This window comes from Carcharhinus amblyrhynchos, chromosome 6 (genome assembly GCF_965287045.1).
Source record: "Carcharhinus amblyrhynchos chromosome 6, sCarAmb.v2.hapA, whole genome shotgun sequence".
In the NCBI taxonomy this organism is placed as follows: Eukaryota; Metazoa; Chordata; class Chondrichthyes; order Carcharhiniformes; family Carcharhinidae; genus Carcharhinus; species Carcharhinus amblyrhynchos.
This window is the reverse complement of record NC_137329.1, coordinates 63,696,652-63,718,643: the sequence shown is the minus strand read 5'-3', so window position 1 is coordinate 63,718,643 and position 21,992 is coordinate 63,696,652. Positions and strand designations below refer to the sequence as shown.

Below are 21,992 nucleotides of genomic sequence, written 5' to 3'. Positions count from 1 at the left end.
GTGTAGTACCAGCAGCAGCCACCAACTCCTCAGTGGTGCTGCCAAGCAATGAAAATTTGCCAGCCTTTCACCAGCAGCTCTCAGCATGCTGTATGTCCCTTGGATACTTAAAAAAATGGGTTCTCGCTAGTTCTCCAGCTCGTGGATGAGACCCCATCACTTTAATTAAATACCTCCCACAGTAAGAGGTTCATTCAGAGTAGTTGGGAGGAAGAAACAAAGTTACTGATAATCTGTGAACGGCTGGCTCACTCTGAGACATGAGATAAATACAGACAGTAACTTTCTTTGTTTCAGTGAATCTTCTTCAATAGTGTGGAGGGTTGCCTTTAAATGAGACCATCAGCTCATTTGAAATCTTTTAATGTCAGTTTTCTGCCCAACCACTAGTGGAAAAAATTCAATTCTGGTTAATTGGTTCAGCTTCTTTTGCTCCTTCCAATTCATCTGATTTTTCAAGACATTTACCAATCCAGTGAAAAAAGAACATTTTTTCCTTGTGAAATGCTCGGTAATGACACATATAATGAAACACTGACAACTCTAAAAGCTGTCAAACAGTGTGTGGGTCCACATGATGAACATTTACAAATGATTTAACTGCAGCTATGTTTGACTGACCTCATCCAATCTGCACATCTGCATTTTTTTCTGATTCAATACATTATTTTATTTTATTCAGAGGTTTGCTATTCATCTTACACTAGTTACAGCCCCACCCAAAGTGGAAAGGGGAGATGCAGAAAGTTCCACAGAATTTCAAATTTCTTTAGTGTTTATTCACAAGTGATGTTCTCTATTCTTTTTGGGAGAAAACAGCGTATATTGAACACTGAAAGCCACTACAAACGTTCCAAATCCACACTTGAAGCCACAAAAGAAGGTGTTGCTGAAAGAAATTGGTTTAGCAAATCCACTGAACAAGTCAGACCTCACTGCAGGCCCAGTGGTACCGCAGACCTGTTGCCATAGCCTCTTGTGTGCCATTGTCGGTAGGGTTCCTGCTACACTCTGGCTCCGAGAGTCCTGCATCTCTGGCCCAGATCTCATGGTGAGGGCTATCAGGATCTAAAACCCTGATTAATTTCTCTTTTGCTAATTCAGGAAAATTGAGTGCAATCATAGCACATTTAAATCACCTGAATTGGATTTAACTGAATCAAGTTATAGAACTTCCAAATCTATGTGGATTAGCTGCGCATGATTTTAATCAGCTCAATGATATTGCATGTTGGAATACGTTAGTGCAAATAAAATAGCTTACCACAATCCACACATGACTGCAAGTGATCATCATAGTACTCATTCACTGCACACCTGTAGCAACCTGTCAATGCAAAGATTCAACATAATCTGAGCTACACAGCAATATCGAATGTTTTCCTTTTTAATAGATTGTAACCGACATTACTGTAATATTCTCCTCAAATCATTTAATGATATTTCTACTCTGAGATGAACATTAATATGCAGGATAAAGAGTTGATTCCAGATGTTTTCCATCACTCATTGTTGTTAAACAGAGGTGTAACTCAGTAAGTTAACACACAGCATCCTGCTCACCAACAGTGAAACGACAAATAATGCTGTGGTTGCAATAGCAAAGGGATTGAAACCTATTGCCTACATAGAGACATAGAAATTAGAAGCAGGAATGAGCCCTTCAAGCTTGCTCCACTATTCATTTTAATCATGGCTGATCTCAGATTCAATATCCTGATCCTCCTTCCCGCTATAACCCTTGATCCCTTTAGGTCCAAGAACTTAACTCATTTTTTTCTTGAAATCTCACAATGTTTTGGCCTCAACTATTTTCTGTTGTAGCGAATTCCACAAATTCATCACTCTTTGAGTGAAGAAATTTCTCCTTACCTCAGTCCAAAAAAGTTTACCCCTTATCCTCAAACTAAGACCACTGGCTCTGGACTCCCCCATCATTGGGAACATTCTTTCTGAATCTACTCTGTCTAACTCCGTGAAGATTTTATAAGTTTCTATGAGATTTCCTCTTACTCTTCCAAACTCCAATGAATACAATCTTAACCAGCTTGGTCTCTCCTCATAAGACAGACTTAACCTTTGGTTAACCTTTGTTGTACTCCCTTTATAGAAAGAACGTCCTTCCTCAGATTAAGATACCAAAACTGTACACAGTACTCAGGTGTGGCCTCACCAATGTCCTGTACAACTGTAGCAAAACATCCCATTTCCTATACTCAAATCCTCTTGCCATGAAGGCCCACATACCATTTGCTTTCTTTACTGTCTGCTTTTCCTGCACACTTACTTTCAGCAATCGATGCACAAGTACTCTGAGATGCAGATTATTAGGCCCTGGAGATATATCTTCAATCCCATCAATTTCCCCAAAACCATTTCTCTATACTAATATTGATTTCCTTTAGCTCCTCGCTAAAACTTGTTTCTCTCAAACTTCTGGTACCTGATACAAGTATTCCTTTGTGAAGACAGAAGCAAAGAATTTAGTTCCTCAACCATTTCTTTATTTCCTATTATGAATTCTCCCCTTTCTGAATGAAAGGGGCCTACATTAACTTTTGTCTTTTTCTCTTTGCATAGCTATAGAAACTTTTACAGTCAGTTTTTATGTTCCCCACTACCTACTTTCATAATCTGTTTTCTCCTTCTTAATCCCTTGGACGTCCTTTGCTGAATTTTAAACTTCACCTAATCCTTAAGTCTTGCTTTTTCTTGCCAATCTGTATGCTTCTTCTTTGAATCCAATACCATCTCTAATTTCCCATGGTGGATCACAGTTCCTTGACCACTCTTGCATCAAACAGGAATAAACAATTTCTGGAGTTCACCTATTCATTTCTTAAAAGCCTGCCATTTACTGTCCACTGTTCCGACATGATCTTATTAAATGGCAGAGCAGGCTCGAGGGGCCAGATGGCCTACTCCTGCTCCTAGTTCTTATGTTCTTATGTATTTTTAATACAAATCCTATTATGTATGCCCCTATGAACTAAGGGTGCATAAAGAATCAGGAGGTAGGCTTGATAAATTGTACACTGGGAGCTATTTATTTAAGGTGTGGTTTCATTTAGAGGTCTAAGACTGCCCAACAGGGTCCCTGTATTTTAAGTTTGTTTGCTTGGTTCGACCCGAAAGACTGCCCAACAGGGTCCCATGATGGGTGGAGCTAATTACTCAAGGGTCCCACAATCTTAAAAGGGGAAATCTGCATCCAAACCGTAATATACAATATGTACACATATCACACCCCTCCCCCATAAATCCAAAACTTCCTCAACATATATACAAACAAGAAGATATTTACATATAATGACTATTTATGCAGAGCATTACAAACTATAATTCCCCAATCAGAAGTAACTTCAGACAGTCCACATGGACATAATGGGCCCAATTTTACCATCAAGTTGCACCTATTTTTGGGTGTGAAGACTTGGTAAAGTTCAGCGTGAGGCAAATAGCACAATCTGCACCCACCTCCACGTCAGTTCCCCCTTTACCAAGGGCAGCACCCGAAACAGGTGCGACAGCCATTTAAATGGATTTGAATCCATTTAAATGGACTTAATGGGCTGCACACCCAAATTTACCAGCACTTCCCCCTTTGCCACTGCATTCGCTAATCCAGCTTCAGGCAAATCAGACATACTTCATAAAAGTCTGATTCAGGCACTCTATCAGTGAGGATTAGTGAGGAGGGGCATACACACGATGGGTCGTGCATGGGCTGCTCTTGGATGTTTCGAGAGTAGCCTAGTACTTTGCGTCGTTTGTGTATGCTTAAAACTGGACCAGCAGATGGGCACCACGACAGCTCAGTGCCTATCACTGTTTGCTGGGCAGATACATGGATTTGGGCCAGTGTCTGTGGGAGTTTGCGCATTCTCCCCGTGCTTGCGTGGGTTTTCTCCGGGTGCTCCGGTTTCCTCCCACACCCCAAAGATGTGCTCTTAGGCTGATTGGTGTAACAAATTGTCCCTAAATTATTCCCCCCTTAATCTGGTTTCCAATGGGGGTACCATAAGCATAGACATGGGTCAAGGGTGGAGGAGGAAAACCACATTGTTAAGATGGCAGCATGGGCTTGTTGGGCCAAAGGGCCCGTTTCCCGTGCTGTGTTGTTCTTTGTTCTTTGTAAGTGCATAGCATCCGTGGCTCTCTGCTGCTCATTGGTGTCCTTTTGTTGCAGCCCTTCTCTGTCTCAGATCGGTGGCGGCTTTGCGAGTGTGTGTGAGGGGTGGGGACTGTTGCTCTGTAGGGTCTCCAATGCCCATCTTGCAGCATTGGCCTAACTTTGGGTCTTGCTGGTGGGTGCTACAACAGCACATTCAGCTCACTTGCAGCTGAAGGATGTGCACAAAGCCCTTGCAAATTGTACTGCTACAGCCTCTTAACTTTTTATGGAGCTGTGACTGTGGGGATCATGTAGCTGGGGGAATTGGGGGGCTATGATTGTGGGGAGCATGTGACTGGGGGAATTGGGGGGGCTGTGATTGTGGGGAGCGCGTGGCTGGGGGAATTGGGGGGGCTGTGATTGTGGGGAGTATGTGGCTGGGGGAATTGGGGGCTGTGATTGTGGGGAGTATGTGGCTGGGGGAATTGGGGGGGCTGTGATTGTGGGGAACATGTGGCTGGGGGAATTGGGGGGGGCTGTGATTGTAGGGAGCATGTGGCTGGGGGAATTGGGGGGGGCTGTGATTGTAGGGAGCATGTGGCTGGGGGAATTGGGGGCTGTGATTGTGGGGAACATGTGGCTGGGGGAATTGGGGGGGCTGTGATTGTGGGGAACATGTGGCTGGGGGAATTGGGGGGGGCTGTGACTGTGGGGAGTATGTGGCTGGGGGAATTGGGGGGGGCTGTGACTGTGGGGAGTATGTGGCTGGGGGAATTGGGGGGGCTGTGATTGTGGGGAGTATGTGGCTGGGGGAATTGGGGGGGGCTGTGATTGTGGGGAGTGTGTGGCTGGGGGAATTGGGGGGGCTGTGATTGTGGGGAGTATGTGGCTGGGGGAATTGGGGGGGCTGTGATTGTGGGGAGTATGTGGCTGGGGAATTGGGGGGGCTGTGATTGTGGGGAGCATGTGGCTGGGGGAATTGGGGGGCTGTGATTGTGGGGAGTGTGTGGCTGGGGGAATTGGGGGTGCTGTGATTGTGGGGAACATGTGGCTGGGGGAATTGGGGGGCTGTGATTGTGGGTGAGCATGTGGCTGGGGGAATTGGGGGGGCTGTGATTGTGGGGAGTATGTGGCTGGGGGAATTGGGGGGGGCTGTGATTGTGGGGAGCATGTGGCTGGGGGAATTGGGGGGGCTGTGATTGTGGGGAGTATGTGGCTGGGGGAATTGGGGGGGCTGTGATTGTGGGGAGTATGTGGCTGGGGGAATTGGGGGGGGCTGTGATTGTGGGGAGCATGTGGCTGGGGGAATTGGGGGGGCTGTGATTGTGGGGAGTATGTGGCTGGGGGAATTGGGGGGGGCTGTGATTGTAGGGAGCATGTGGCTGGGGGAATTGGGGGGGCTGTGATTGTGGGGAGCATGTGGCTGGGGGAATTGGGGGGCTGTGATTGTGGGGAGCATGTGGCTGGGGGAATTGGGGGGGCTGTGATTGTGGGGAACATGTGGCTGGGGGAATTGGGGGGGCTGTGATTGTGGGGGGCATGTGGCTGGGGGAATGGGGGGGGCTGTGATTGTGGGGAGCATGTGGCTGGGGGAATTGGGGGGGCTGTGATTGTGGGGAGTATGTGGCTGGGGGAATTGGGGGGGCTGTGATTGTGGGGAGTATGTGGCTGGGGGAATTGGGGGGGCTGTGATTGTGGGGAGCATGTGGCTGGGGGAATTGGGGGGGCTGTGATTGTGGGGAGCATGTGGCTGGGGAATTGGGGGGGCTGTGATTGTGGGGAGCATGTGGCTGGGGGAATTGGGGGGGCTGTGATTGTGGGGAGTATGTGGCTGGGGGAATTGGGGGGGCTGTGATTGTGGGTGAGCATGTGGCTGGGGAATTGGGGGGGCTGTGATTGTGGGGAGCATGTGGCTGGGGAATTGGGGGGGGCTGTGATTGTGGGGAACATGTGGCTGGGGAAATTGGGGGGCTGTGATTGTGGGGAGTGTGTGACTGGGGGAATTGGGGGGGGCTGTGATTGTGGGGAGTATGTGGCTGGGGGAATTGGGGGGGCTGTGATTGTGGGGAGCATGTGGCTGGGGGAATTGGGGGGGCTGTGATTGTGGGTGAGCATGTGGCTGGGGGAATTGGGGGGGCTGTGATTGTGGGTGAGTATGTGGCTGGGGGAATTGGGGGGGCTGTGATTGTGGGTGAGTATGTGGCTGGGGGAATTGGGGGGGCTGTGATTGTGGGTGAGCATGTGGCTGGGGGAATTGGGGGGGGGCTGTGATTGTGGGGAGTTTGTGGCTGGGGGAATTGGGGTAGGGTCTGTGGTTGTAGGGAGCATGTGGCTGGGGGAATTGGGGGGGGGCTGTGATTGTGGGGAGTTTGTGGCTGGGGGAATTGGGGGGGGGGCTGTGATTGTGGGGAGTTTGTGGCTGGGGGAATTGGGGGGGGGCTGTGATTGTGGGGAGTTTGTGGCTGGGGGAATTGGGGGGGGGCTGTGATTGTGGGGAGCATGTGGCTGGGGGAATTGGGGTAGGGTCTGTGGTTGTAGGGAACATGTGGCTGGGGGAATTGCCTCAATAACTGGGGACAGGGGAGAGAGAAGGAGGGTATGACACAACCACCGGAGGGGATGTGGGCCTTATGCGGGAAGGTCCGGGGTGGGGGTCGGAGGATCACCCTGCCTGAAATCTGTAGGGTGGAGGGTGGAATGTGGATCTCTCTACCTGTGATGGGTGAAGGGGAAAGGGTTTCTGTGGCCACTCTGCCTGTGATGAGTGAGGGGAAGAGAGGGGTCAGCTGCCACTCTGCTTGAGATCAGTGGATCTCAGCCGGGGGTATGGGGGAGGATGAAATCAATCGGGTGGGGGATAAGGTGGTCAGTAATGATGTGGGAGTGGGGCAATGTCTGTGGGGGACAGAGGAAGGCATTATCCAGCCCGAGCACGATGTGGTAGGGGAGCAGCATTCTATCATATTTTTGTGAACATGTGCAGCTGGAGGCACCAATTGGCAATTGCAGGTTTCGGGTGTGTTAAGCCCCTCCCAGAGGCTTGTGCAGCAGGATTCGGACTCGCTGATATGTTTGCAGGCAGAGTCCCTTTGGGGGCACCGGAGAACAGGTCCAAAATTCTTATCTGAAACAAAATGGTAAAATAGGGCTCAGTGAGTCTATTAGGAGGATGGTGGTTTCAAAGAGGCTCTGGAACCTCTTCCAGAGTAGTCTCCTGAGATTTTGGAAGATCCTGCTGCTCAGCAACTGGGTCCCTCTCTGATGGACCACAGGTGGCTGGTGCCTCTAATGCTGTGCCCTCTCTTGGGGTGGTACTGGACTTGGACAGCCCCACTGGGGCTAATGTGAATGGTTTGTGGGGCTTCCCACCTCTGATGCACTACTGCAATCAATTAGTCCATGTCTTCTCCAAACCAGCTCATCACAGGTCTGTGCAGGTCAAAGGTCCTGTTTATGCAACAATGAAAGCCGTTACTCACTTCCCTCCAGAGGTATATTTCCTGGGCAGGGCAAACTCCTCTTTCTGAAAAGTCTTTGACTTCACACTTCCTGCTCTTCTGGCCATCTGTCCCTCTTGATTCCGTTCAACCGTATCTCGGGTTTCCACCAGTTGCACAAATCAAACATGAGTCTCAATTTTTGGTTGAACATCAGTGAAGTCAGTGAGCACAGGGTTGTCCCATGTGGCGTGTTTTGGTACATACTCAGAAACCAATTTATCCACTGTCTTCGCAATCCCACCCCTTGCGACAACTTCAGAGACCATCTCAAGGTTTGACCGAATTGTTCCACTAGACTATTCATTACCAGGTGATATGGCGCTGACCTTGCATCGTGGGTTTCCTCCGGGTGCTCCGGTTTCCTCCCACATCCCAAAGATGCGCTTTTAGGCTGATTGATTGGGTAACAAATTGTCCCTACATTGGACCTCCCTGATCCTCGCACATTAGGTGTAGACTAAAATCATGAATAGGTCACTGAGACAATGGGACGGCGGCGCGGGCTCGTTGGGCCGAAGGGCCTGTTTCCCGTGCTGTGTTGTTCTTTGTTCTTTGTTCTTTATCTCTGATTCCAGGGTGCTCCATGTATTCAGTGAATTCTTGTGTCAAAGTAGAGTCCATTGTTACTGATGTTTTAGACCAATATCAGGGATCATGTATTTTATATTTTAATCTATATGTCCATTCATATTTAACTTAATTTGTGTAATATATGCAAGGCAACATTGAACAAGCCTAGAGAGCCAGGCTGTACCAGAGGGAAGGAAAGGGTTAATGCAGACATCTAGAGGCCTGCTCTGCCGACAGATAATAATTAATGCATGCCATCAACTTCTGATGTGCAAGAGATTGTTCCCAATTATCGTAACAATAGGAGAACTGGTATTAAAGCAGCCAGACTCCATATGGGAGGGCATAGTTTTCTGTAAAACATGATCACCTAGCACAGGGAGGGAATGATGAACATGCCATCGTAAATCAGTTGAGCAAATACAACGCTTTGACATTATAATCGGATAAACGGAACTGTTCAGAGAACTGATTTATGAAATTGTACTGAACAATGCAGCCTGCATAATGAGACTAGAAGAATCATCTTGTATCCAACTCGAGGAATTAATATGCTAATGTAAACCTTTGTGACTCGAGAAAGTATAATAACGTGTACAAATCTACCAGGGTCAGAGAAGACATGCAGGCAACCTGAGATTTCAGGCCAGAGTCCATCTCTCCCTCACGCATGTGGAATAAAAACATTTCTTGAAGTTCGACACAGTCTCTAAGGAGGACTCATTTTATTTCCCTCCTACACTGACCACTTGTTCCGGATGACCAAACCAGGTAAGTATTTAATTGAGTTTGTCTAGTATTTACTCCGCCGATGTGGAGTTCATAGCCATGACCTCCGGCCACTTGGAGAGGGCTTCCACTATCATTAAGAGCACCTACCCTTCTACTGGCCCCACAAAGTCAATAAAGACTCACTGCCATGGTGATTGGGGTCATTCCCATGGATGAAGAGAGACAAGGGCGGTGCCTTTCGGACCAAAGTGTAGGATTCACACAATTGCACTTTTTCTTCAACTTGTTCATCGCCATTCAGCCACCAAAATAGCAGCACTGCTGGGTGCCCTTGGTGCACCTGTTCCAGCATCTTCCCTCTTAATGAGGAAGAATGACAACTCTCATAACCCATACTAAACATCTATTCAACACATACAACTCCCATCTTCAGAACATATACAGCTGTAACTCCAGGGAGTTTCTATACTTGATCTTCCTCTCAGGACTAAGTCTGTTACTTGACTCCAGATTAGATCATTCTGGGTGGCATTCCACAGCTGGTTAGTGGTTATCGGAACTTTCTCTTCCTGTGTGAAGTACACTATCTTCAGATTCTCATTGGGAGCATCTTTATCTCCAGGCAAATACAGCCTTGACAGAGCATCCACATTGCTGTGTTTCTCTGATAATACCAGATCTCATACAAGTAGGCTGACAACACCACTTTTGCAATCAAGCTGCCATCATGGGCGTCATTCCAGTGTATATTCCTAAAATGGATGTCAACGGTCAATGTCTGTTAGAAGTACAAAATGCCTACTATATAGGAAGTGATAAAATTTTTGACACCAAAGACAATGTTCAAGTCTTCTTTTTCCACCTGAGCATACGTTTCCTCAACCTTTGTCAAAAATGATCTTGAAGTGAATGTGATGGACCTTTCCTCCCTGTTTGGCATAATATGGGACAGCACAGGCCCAATCCCATACAGCAAAGCATCACATGCAAGCTACAGCGATAACTTTAGGTTGAAATGAGCTAACACTTCCAATCTCTTCAAAGCCTGCTTTATTGCCAGGTAGGCCTCCTCACATTCTTTTGCTCATTTGCATAGATGTCCTTTCCCTATCAACAGGTACATCGGTTTCAATATTGTCGCCTGTTCTGGAATGAACTTGCCATAGTAATGAACAAGTCTGATAAACAACTTCAATTGGGACACATTGTCTGGTGTTGGGGCCTTCATGATAGACTCCATCTTCTTAAGTGGCTTTTGCAACCCATCATCATCAAGTAAATGGCCCAGGTACTCAACTGAGTTCTTGAAGAACTCAGATTTCTCTCTCTTGACTTGTAGGCCATGCTCCTGCAACCTCTTTACAGTATTATCCAAGTTCTTCAAAAACTCCTGCTCTGTTGAACCTGTAACCAAAATATCATGCAGGTAACTTTGGACTCCTGTCACCCAGTCAAGATTTGGTCCATAGTCTTCTAGAATAGAGCTAATGCTGATGTAATGCCAAAGGCAAGCTGCTTATAGCAGAACAGACGCCTGTGTGTGACTGTCATGAACAGTGGCTAGGAATCCTTCACCATCCCATCTTCATTTAGGCCTGCGATTCAGCTATTTTGGAGAATTTCTTTCCACCTTGCCAGGTCAGTGAATAGGTCTTCTATGAAAGGAAGTGGGTATTGGTCCGCATACAGGACTGGATCTACTGTGACTTTAAAATCCCCATAGAGTCACACAATTCAACCTGATTTCATGACTGGAAAAATTGAGGTAGGCCATTCCAAAGCCCCCGGATCCACCAGCTTAGGCCTAATAACATATAGTACTGGATGTGCTTTTAAACTTCTTGGACAGGCATCCAGCTTCATCTGTAACTTATCCTTAATACTCTTCATTTCTCCAAGGGTTCCTGAAAGACGTCTTTATATTTTTCTAACATATCTTGTAACCAACCTAGTGTTCGAATCTGCCAGCCCATTTACCATGCCCCAGTTCAATTTCAACATCTGTAACCAGGAGTGTCTAAACCATGCAGGTAGTCGCCTTTCACCACATATAGTGGTAATTCTGCATATTGGTCCCTCAGCTGTACCTTCAGCAGTGCATAACACAGGAACTACTTGCTCTGCATACGTTTGTAATGTGATCTTTGCAGGCTTTAATGGCAGGACTTTTAACTTCTGCCCGTATCCGGATTCGGATATCAAGCGCAAAGCCGCTCCCACGTATCAACTTCCATTTTCACAGTTTTCCTTTCCAGTATGGGGAGAACTCAAAACCGATCGACTTCACCTTGTACCAACAGAGTATTCAGTCTGAGCTCTCATTTCTCTGGACTGTCTATTTCCAGTGGCTGACTCTATCCTCCTCATGGCTGACAACATGGACCTTTTTTGTCCTTCTCTCTGGACTTATTTGCTCCCAGCATTGTGACCAACTTGCTTGCACATTGGGTCCAGTAATTCGATTCCTTGTAGCCTGTCCTGCCACATTGGCAACATTCCATTTGCAGTACCAAAACCTGAAGGATTTCTGTTACCTTGTGTATCAGATGCTGACACTCAATTGTGCTGCTTCTGTAGCAGCTAATTCCATGGACTTTGTGACCTCTAATGCAGACAAACTGTAAATTATTTTCAGCCCAAATAACTTCTGCTGAATGGCTTCATGGCAGGGGCCACAAATCAGCCAGTTCCATAAAGCATCGTGGAGTACTTTTCCGAACTCACAGCACTCAGCAAGTCTTTTCAGAGTTGCTACGAGTTGCCCGATGGACTTCTCTTCGAGTTTTCTCATTTGTAGAATCGAAAATGTTCAGCAATCGTTTACGGCTTCGGTGTTAAATGAGCTTTTAATACATCACACAATTCCTGGTAAGTCTTATCAGCCAGTTTGTCTCGTTGCTCATTCACAATCAGGTCTAAGACTGCCCAAAGGATCCCATGCTGAGAGGAACTAACTACCTAGGGGTAACCTGGCCTGCACTCTTAAAACGGCAGTCTGCACCCCAAATGCCAACTTACAATGGTGGATTGGCCATGCTAAATTGCTCTTTCGTGTCATAAAGATGTGTCATTTAGGCGGATTAGCAAGGAGTTCTGGGAATGGAGTGAGCCTAGTTAAAATGCTCAGTAAGAATGTTGTTGCAGACTCAACAGGTTAAATGCCTTCCTTCTGCACTGTAGTGATTCTATGATATCCCAGAACAGTATATGAAGGTAGGCACCATCAAGCCTGCCCCAACATGGAAGATGATGCAAAACTACCAGATACATAATTAATTATGCTGGGTATGAAAAGTATGGCATGTTTCCCATTGGCCTTTGCAACAGGAAATACTTCCATTCCCACCTTGCCTTGTCACTTAGACCTGGAGAGGAGAATTCCGTCCACTGAATGTGACAGACAATTGCCATGTTTAAATCAGCAAACTGCCCAACAAGATACAATTGTCGAAGTGCTGCAAGCAGTAATGATGAAAGGATAGCCTGAGCACATCAAGGACACACCTGCGGTCACAAGAATATATGGGCATAACAGGATGAATTGACAGCCCAAGACAACGTCTTGTCTCAAAGAATTAGCCATTATCCCCAAGGAGATGTGCTAAAGAACATCAATGCAAACCATCAAGGAATTGAATCAAGCCTGAGGATGGCAAGAGAAGTGCTCTTCTTCTCAAACATGAGCAATGATATTAAAGAACATGTGTGTAGTGCATGCAGTGAGTACCAAGCTCAACAAGCTAGAGATGTTGCATGACATCCCATAAGATCTCAAGACCATAAGGAGGGGTGCAGAAGTAGGCCTTTCAGCCCATCTAGTATGCTCCGCTAATCAATGAGATCATGACTGATCTAATATAATCCTCAACTGTTCTTTCACACCTCATCTCCATAACCCTTGATTCCCTTACTGATTACTTTTTTGGCCATCTCAGCCTTGAACATATTTATTGATGCAACCTTTACTGTGATAAAGAATTTCACAAATTCACTACTGAAAGAAATTCATCCTTATCTCTGTCTTAAGTAGGCCACTCCTTACTCTGAGATTATGCCTTCTGATCCAGACTTTCCCAGAAGAGGAAACATTTTCTCAACAATTAACCTGTCATGGTTAAATTTGCAAATTGGAGACACTGGTAATTTGAGATATATTATAGTGATATATTATAGCTGATTATAGAAACATAGATACTAGAATAAAGAGTAGGCCACTTGGCCCTGCTCTGCCATTTAATTTGATCGCAGTTGATCATCAAATTCAACATCCTGATTCCTGTCCTCCCCATATCCCTTTATCCCCAAGAGCTATATCTAATTTCTTCTCTAAATCAGACAACATTTTGGCCTCAACTGCATTCTGTGGAAGTGAATGCCACACATTCACCACTCTGTGGGTAAAGAAATTTCTCCTCACCTCAGTTCTAAAAAGTTTACCCCTTATCCTAAACTATGACATCTGGACTCTCCCGCCATCAGGAACATTCTTTCTGAATCTACCCGGTCTAATCCTGTTAGAATTTTATAAGTCTCTATGAGATCCCCTCTTATTCATAGGATAGAATTAAAGAATCCCTGGCGAGCAGAAGGAGGCCATTTGGCCCATTGAGTCTGCACCAACAACCCTATCCAGGCCCTATCCCCGCATCCTCATGTATTTGCCCTGCAAATCCCCCTGATACTAAGGGGCAATTTAACATGGCCAGTCAGCCTAACCTGCACATCTTTGGAGTGTACGAGGAAACTGTAGCATCCAGAGGAAACCCACACAGTCACGGGGAGAATGTGCAAACTCCACACAGTGGAGCCAAGGCTGGAATTGCAACTGGGCCCGTGGCGCTGTAAGGCAGCAGTGCTAACTACTGTGCCGCACTTCTCTCTTCTGAACTCCAGTCAATATAATCCTAACTGATTTAGTCTCTCCTCATATGACAGACCTACCATCCTAGGAATCAGGCTGGTAAACCTCGCTGTACTCCCCCTACAGCAAGGACATCCTTTCTTCGACAAGGACTCCAAAGTTGTACATAATACTCCAGGTGTGGCTTCACCAATGCCCTGTGCAATTGCAGCATAACATTCCTATCCCTATACTCAAATCCTCAAACTATGAAAGCCAAAATATTATTTCAGTGACTGATGCATGAGGATTCCAAGGTCTGGCTGAGTATCCACCTCTCTCAATTTAGAGTTATTCATGTCATAATCTGTCTTCCTATTATTGCTACCAGTGAGGATAACCTTATACTTATCCATATTATACTGCATCTGCCATACACATGCCCACAGACTAAGCCTGCCCTATATCCTCCTCACAGCTCCCCCTTCCACCCAGCTTTATTGAAACAAGTCATAGAGTCATAGAGGTTTACAGCATGGAAACAAGCCCTTTGGCCCAACTTGTCCATGCCAACCTTTTTTTTTAAACCTTAAACTAATCCCAATTGCCCGCATTTGGCCCATATCTCTCTATACCCATCTTACCCATGTAACTGTCTAAATGCTTTTTAAAAGACAAAATTGCACCCACATCTCCTACTACCTCTGGCAGGCAGTATATGGGTGTCATTGGCTAAGACAGCAATTCTAGTATCCGAAATTCCCATTGAGCATTGATACACCCACAATGCTATTTGGGAGTGAATTCCAGGGTTATGACCCAATGACAGTTAAGGAACAACAACATATTTCCAAGTCAGCATAGTGGTGGTGTAGACAGGAACTTGCAGATGGTGGTATTTCTATGTATTTGCTGCCCTTGTCCTGCTAGATGATACTGGTTGTGGGTTTGGAAGGTGCTGGCTGAATGGAGAGTATTCCATCACACTCCTGACTTCTGACTTATAGATAATGGACAAGCTTTGTCGGGGCCACAAGGGGAGTTACTCACTGCAGGATTCCTAGCTCCAACCTGGTCTTGTAGCCATAGTATTTATATGGTTAGTCCAGTTTCTGGTCAATGGTAACTTCCAGGATGGTGATAGCGGGGATTCAGCTGTGGTAAATCTAGGGCAACGTTTGGATTCTCTGTTGTTGGAGATGATCATTGCCTGGCACAGGTGCAGTGTGAATATTACTAGCTACTTGTCAATCCAAGCCTGGATATTATGCAGGTTTTGATACATTTGGATCCAGACTGCTTCAGTATCTGTGAAATTATGAATGATGTTGAACATTATGCCGTCTTCAGCAAATGTCCCTAATTTTGACCTTATGATGAAAGGAAGGTTGTTGATGAAGCAGCTGTAGATAGTTGGACCTATCCTGAGGAACTCCTGCAGTCCTGCAATAATGTCCTGGAACTGAGATGGTTGACTCCAACAATTACAAATGTCTTCCTTTGTGCAAGGTATAACTCCAATCAACAAAGAGGTTTCCCACTAATTCTCACTGGCTCCAAGTTTGCTTGCTCTTGTGCCACAGTTAAATGCTGCCTTGATGACAAGGGCAGTCACTCTCATGTGACCTCTAGAATTCAGCTCTTTTGTCCATGCATGAACCAAAGCTGTAATGAGGACAGCAGCTGGGTGGCCCTGCTGGAACCCAAACTGAGCATAGTGAGCAAGTTTTGCTGTGCAAGTGCCAGTTGATAGTACTTGCATCACTTTACTTATGATTAAAAGTAGACTGATAGGGCAGTAAGTGGCTGGGTTGGATTTGTCCTGTTTCTTGTGTATAGTACAAATCTGGGCAATTTTCCATACTGCTGGATAGATGCAGCATTTTAGTTGTGCTGGAGCACATTGGCCACAAGCACCACAAGTTCTGGAGCACAAGTCTTCAGTGTTGCATCGGAATAATGTCAGCACAGTATCCAGTGCCTTCTGAAATTTCTTAATATCATGTGAAGTGAATCAAATTGGCTGAAGGCTGGCATTTGTGATTTTGTGATGCTGGGGATTTCAGAAGGAGGCTGAGATGCACTTGCCATTTCTGACTGAAGACTGTTGCAAATGCTTCAGCCTTACCTTTTGCACTTACGATCTTGGCTCCCTATCATTGCAGATGAGGATATTTGTGGAGCTTTCTCCTCCAGTGAGCTGTTTAATTGTTCACCATCATTCACGATGGATGCAGCAGGGTTGCAGAGCTTAGATCTGACCTGGCTTTGTCTACTGAATGCTGCATACGCTGTGTGGCACGCAAGCAGCTTTACCAGGTTGACACTTCATCTCTAGATTTGCCTAGTGCTGCTCCTGGTATGCTCTCCCGTACTTTTCATTGAACCAGTGTATTTGGTAATGGTAGGGTGCGAGATGTACTAAGCCATGAGGTTACACATAGTGGCCCTACACAATTTCTGCTGCTCTGATGGCCACAGCCCAATCTTGAGTTGCTAGATCTATTTGAAATCTATCCTATTTAGAATGGTGGAAGTGCCACACAATACAGTGAAGGGTATCTTCAACGTGAAGGCAGAACTCATCTCTGCAAGGATGGTGTGGTGGTCACTCTTTACCAATACCAATGGACAGATGCATTTACAATGGGCAGATTTGTGAACATGAAATCAAGTAAGTTTTTCCCTCTTGTTGATTTGCTCATCACCTATGCCAGACACAATCTACCAGCACTGCCCTTTAGATTTGGCCCCATGTCAAACAGTGATCATAACAAAATTGAGTTTAGTGTAGCGTTTGAAAAAGATAAGCGAAAATCGGACACATTTGGATTTAAGCGAGGTGGACTTTAATGGGACAAGGCAAGGGACTGTGCACAATAGATTGGGAAACTATGTTTATAGATAGAACAACTGAGGAACAGTGGACAGTATTCAAAGAAACATTTAATGCTATCCGGAAGCAGTTTGTGTCCATGAGAAGGTAAAGCTCCAACTCACAAAATACAGCCACGGACTTCCAAAGATGTAAGGGACAGCATAAAATTAAAAGAAAGAGCTTATAAGAATGCAGATAATAGTACAGATCTCACAGAATGAGACAAATACAAAAACCAACAAAAGGCCACAAAGTGGCTTATAAGCAAAACAGGATTATGAAGGGAAACTTGCGAGGTACATAAATGACATTAAGAGATTTTATAGTTATATAAAGGGGAAATGAATGGTTAAAAACAGTGGGTGGGAATGCTGTCAATGAGCATGGGGAAATGGCAGACTTGCTGAACAAGTATTTTGCTTCAGTATTCACGATAGAAAGGGAGGATAGCTGCCAGAAGTCCCAAAGAAACAAGCAGAGGATCAGGGACAGAGTCTAAATAGAATTAGCTTAAGTGAATCATCAATAATGAGGAAACTATTGAAACTGAAGAATGACAAATCCCCAGGGCCTGGTGGTTTCTATCCATGCATGTTAAAGAAGGTAAGCAAACACATTGATGGTGCACTAACCATAATTTTTCAGAGTTCCCTAGATTCAGGAGTCATACCCCTGGACTGGAAATTGGCTGACATCACCCTGCTCTTTAAAAAGAGTGACAGAGGGAAACCAGGGAACTATAGATCAAAGCAAAATACTGCAGCTGCTGCAAGTCTTGATGATATTACCATACTCAGAACATTTGGACTCAAAATAGTGCAGTGATATTATCACATTAAAAATACTGAAACACATAATGATGCTGTGATGTTCTTGCACTTAGAACTCTTAAGACCGTGGCCAGAATTTTCGGGCCCTGCTGCAGGAAAACCCACCATGGTGGATGTAGCAAGCCATTCTGGAAGTCTGGAAGATCCCAACAGTGGAGGGGAAAGAAAATCCACCTCACACATTAGTGCAGTGACATCAAATGAAAACACACGTCTGTTATGATGCTGCAATCTCGGACTAATAACACTCAGACATGTAATGGTGCTATGATCTCAGCCTATTGAATGTTTTATAGAATGTTTCTCCCAGTTATTAATATCAACGTTGCTGGTCTTCAAGGAGAGCTTCAGAGTGCCTTTGAATGATTTTCTTCTTCCTCCCCTGGAACACCGGCCATTTGAGTGTTGAGAAAACAGAACCTGGTGGGAAAATGCATCTGGACTCTATGTTCAATCTATCAAAGGTGATTTTGCAAATGTTTTGAATGTTTGTGAAGCTGCCTTCCAGAAGGATACTAGGGCAGCACAGTGGCAACGGGGCAACACAGGGGCATAGGACTCATAGCAGATGGACCTGGGTTTAATTCCCGGCTTGGGTCACTATCTGTGTGGAGTCTGCACATTCTCCTTGTGGCTGGGAGGGTTTCCTCCGGGTGCTCCAGTTTCCTCCCACAGTCCGAAAGATGTGCTGGTTAGGTGCATTGGCCATGCTAAATTCTCCGTCAGAGTACCCGTACAGGTGCCAGAATGTGGCGGCAATAGACTTTCACAGTAACTTCATTGCAATGCTGATGTAAGCCTACTTATGATACTAATAAACAAACTTTAAACTTAGCATTTGTTTGACACTGAATCTGAAGGATGCAATGGAAGCATTGTTTGTGGAATTCCTCAAGAGTTCTTGAGTTGCTCAAGAACTCAAGCACATCTTCATCAGTGTCAAGGCAGGATATGACATCAGGTGATGGTGGCATGTTGATTACTGCTGAGCTTTCATTTACATGATTGGAGAGTTCTGGCAGTACATCCGAAATCCTATTTCACATGTTAAAACATAACTTTGAGGACACAAGAGTGGCTTACAAATAGAAAGTGTATATTCCCCTGTTTATTCCTTCAGCTACCTCTACCCAGGAAGGCAGGTCTCATTAAGGCAGCATTGTCAATTTGAAGTCTTGACAGTCCAGGTTATACAATTGCAATTCTTCTTCTGGCAATTATCCATAAGTGTTCCAGATTCCAAAGTTTTAAGTTTTCTTTCTGTGACCAAAAAAGATGATCCAGCATGGTGTGGTTTTCCAGAAAGTGGGACTGCCTATTTTTAGGGCACATTTTTTAGCTCCTCCGCACCTGCCTCCCCATTTGAGGTGTACAGAGGGTATCTGGGAGAGGATTGATCAGATACAGGTACTGCTGCACAAAGACACCTCTGTCTAATATAGGAGTCCAACCAACAGTTGTATGCATCCATTGCCTGTGTGAGGAATCTTGACTCAGGACTTCCAAATTCATAGCTGTGTCCCATCAGCATATTTTCCCTCTGCTCAGGACCTGGCAAATGGATCCTGGTAGAAGTCTGTCCATGATTTTACTCAACATGGGGACATTGGGGTGCTTTCACCATGCACTTAATCTTGACAGATTGATAGTCAGATTTCAGTGATATGTTGAACACAATAATCTTGCCACTGTCACCTTCTTCTGCTTTTGCAGTCAGTTAGATGCACGATTTTCCTCTACTTGTTCAGCCATTGAGAAAACATTGGAATGCAATTTGTCTGGCACTTTTTTCTGACCTTGCCACCATGAGTGAGCCCAACAGGAGCAAGGAGTTCCAGATGGCATCACTCAAGGGATCACTGGAGCACACAAGTCTGTCCACCACAAACCAGTGGAGATCCTAGGAAGGTCATGAAAGGAATTTGTGAATCAGATAGGTTATTAAAATAATTTAATAGTTTTATGATAACTATGAATGAATTGTGTTAAATTCCAGATTTATTAATCAATTTAATTTAAAGTTCCACAGCTGCCCTGGTGGGATTTGAACTGTGGCTCTAGGCCATTACTTTGGGCCTCTAGATTACAAGTCCATATTTCTACCATCTTCACTCACCTTCTATGTTGTTCTTTGGGAACGCCCACAAATTATCAGGACATGAGCAAGGCTGATAATGACTTGGATAATCACCATTCTCAGTAAACTCAGAGCTATTATGTTTTGGTGGATGGGTGTCGTAGTAATCACAGTACACAGCTGAAAGAAATAACAGTGCATCAAATATAATGTCCTTAAATCACATCAAAATATTAGCATAACTATTAGAGGTTTATGTTTCTCTGGAAGGGATTTTACTTTTCATTCTATCCTTTTTTTCCCTAGTGCCGTGTTATATATTTTTGTGAAAGGTGTTTTTCTGAATATTTGTGCACTATTCACTTGGGTGTATGGGTTATGTCTGTGTCTGAGGCGCAGATGCGTGAGGTGTGTTTGTACTGAAGAGATGGACTTGTACCTGGATTTGTTTAAAGCTGAGTGGGTAGCCATGAATATAGGTAAATCAGTTTATTTGATTGAAAAATAGCAAATTCAGAGGTAAGCTGGCAATCAGAACTGAGATAGATAAATAATTGCTCATAACAGGGCATTGTCGAAAACAGTGCATCTGTAATGTATTTTGCATATTCTTGCAATGCTACTCAATGAACTCAAAATATCCACAGTGGAACTTTGAAAGAACCCTATTTCTTACATATTGAGCGTGGTTATGACTTACACAAGATTGACAAAGCTGTGCCTATGTTAGAATTTGACTACTGGTTAGCTTGCATTATGTGGCATAAATCACAATAATTTCCCAGGTAAAAGAAGACTGCCTCAAGACTGCATCTGACACAGGACACTTAATGGTATTACAATAACAGAACATACCTCTACCTGTGGATTCTAGTAATGGCTTACCAAGTAATGAATGCCAATTGTTTCAGCCTGGCTTACTTGCTATCTTCCTGTTCAAAAAGAAAACCAGGCTTAAAAATCCCATTCATTGAATATAATTCAGAATAATTACAGTGGGAGTCCACTGAAAGAGCTCCAAATTAGTATGGAAGGTGAATTTGCCAGGATATTTTGGAGCTGGGGAGAGGGTGGAGACTATTTGCAACTCTAACAAGGTCAACTGGTAAAAGAGGTAAAAGGCTGGGGGATGCTGCCACATCCTACGTCAGGATTTCTCAATTTCTGGACATGGTGTGTGATGCTGTGAGGCAGTCGTGCTAACCACTATCCACTATGCAATTTCAGGATGCGGTCTCTGGCACTGTGAGACAGCAGTGCTAATCACTATGCCACTGTGCTGCCCCAGAACAACTAAATGCAGTGGCATGGCTACAAAAGTGCTGGAATGGCCCAGCATCAGATAAAGACCTAGGCCCCTGAAGAGAAAAAAAAAATTAAAAGTTGTTCAGTTGTTCTGGGGTGGAACAGTGGCAGTGATTAGCACTGCTGCCTCACAGCACCAGAGACCTGGGTTACATAAGAATATGAGAACTAGGAGCAGGAATAGGCCATCTGGCCCCTTGAGTCTGTTCTGCCATTCAATAAGATCATGACTGATCTTTTCGTGGACTCAGCTCCACTTACCTGCACCATAGCCTTTAATTCCTTTACTGTTCAAAAATTTATTTTTTCTTGCCTTAAAAACATTCAATGAGGTAGCCTCAACTGTTCACTGGGCAGAGAATTCCACAGATTCACAACCTTTTGTGTGAAGCAGTTCTTCCTCAACTCAGTCCTTATTTTGAGGCTATGCCCCCTAGTTCTAGCTTCACCTGCCAGTGGAAACAACTTCCCTCCATCTATCTTATTTATTTCCTTCATTATCTTATGTGTTTCTATAAGATCTCCCCTCATTCTTCTGAATTCCAATGAGTATAGCCCCAGTCCACTCAGTCTCTCCTCATAAGCCAACTCTCTCAACTCTGGAATCAACCTAGTGAATCTCCTCTGCACCCCCTTCCAGTGCCAGTATATCCTTTCTCAAATAAGGAGACGAAAACTGTACACAGTACTCCAGGTTTGGTCTCACCAGCACCTTATAGAGCTGAAATGTAACCTTGCTGTTTTTAAACTCCATCCCTCTAGCAATGAAGGATAAAATTCCATTTGCCGCCTTAATTACCTGCTGCACCTGCAAACCAACTCCTTGAGATTCCTGTACAAGGACACCCAACTCCGTCTGCACAGCAGCATACTGCAATTTTTTATCATTTAAATAATAGTCCATTTGCTGTTATTCCAAAATGGATGACCTCATATTTACCAACATTATACTCCATCTGCCAGTCCCCTGCCCACTCACTTAGATTATCTACATCCCTTTGCAGACTTTCAGCGTCCTCTGCACACGTTGCTGTTCCACCCATCTTAGTGTTAGAGACACAGCAGGCTATGGCCGGAGCCCTTCAAAGAGTGGCCCACTCACAGTGAGACATGGCTGAGTGGCTGCAGAATGTGGTCCAGTCTCAG

At 44.9% G+C, this 21,992-nt stretch overlaps 1 protein-coding gene across 1 annotated transcript in view; it reads right to left on the bottom strand.

The window, feature by feature from the left end:
• Nucleotides 1-10,000: 10,000 nt before the first annotated feature.
• Nucleotides 10,001-21,992, bottom strand: part of LOC145344348 (mucin-6-like) — a 64,408-nt gene continuing 52,416 nt past the window's right edge. Inside the window, exons 12-13 of the mRNA XM_080191477.1 lie at nt 19,581-19,721; nt 10,001-10,320 (exon numbers count right to left, since the gene is read on the bottom strand). Of these exons, the coding sequence (XP_080047603.1) occupies nt 10,001-10,320; nt 19,581-19,721 (461 nt within the window). The remainder of the gene's footprint in view (nt 10,321-19,580; nt 19,722-21,992) is intronic.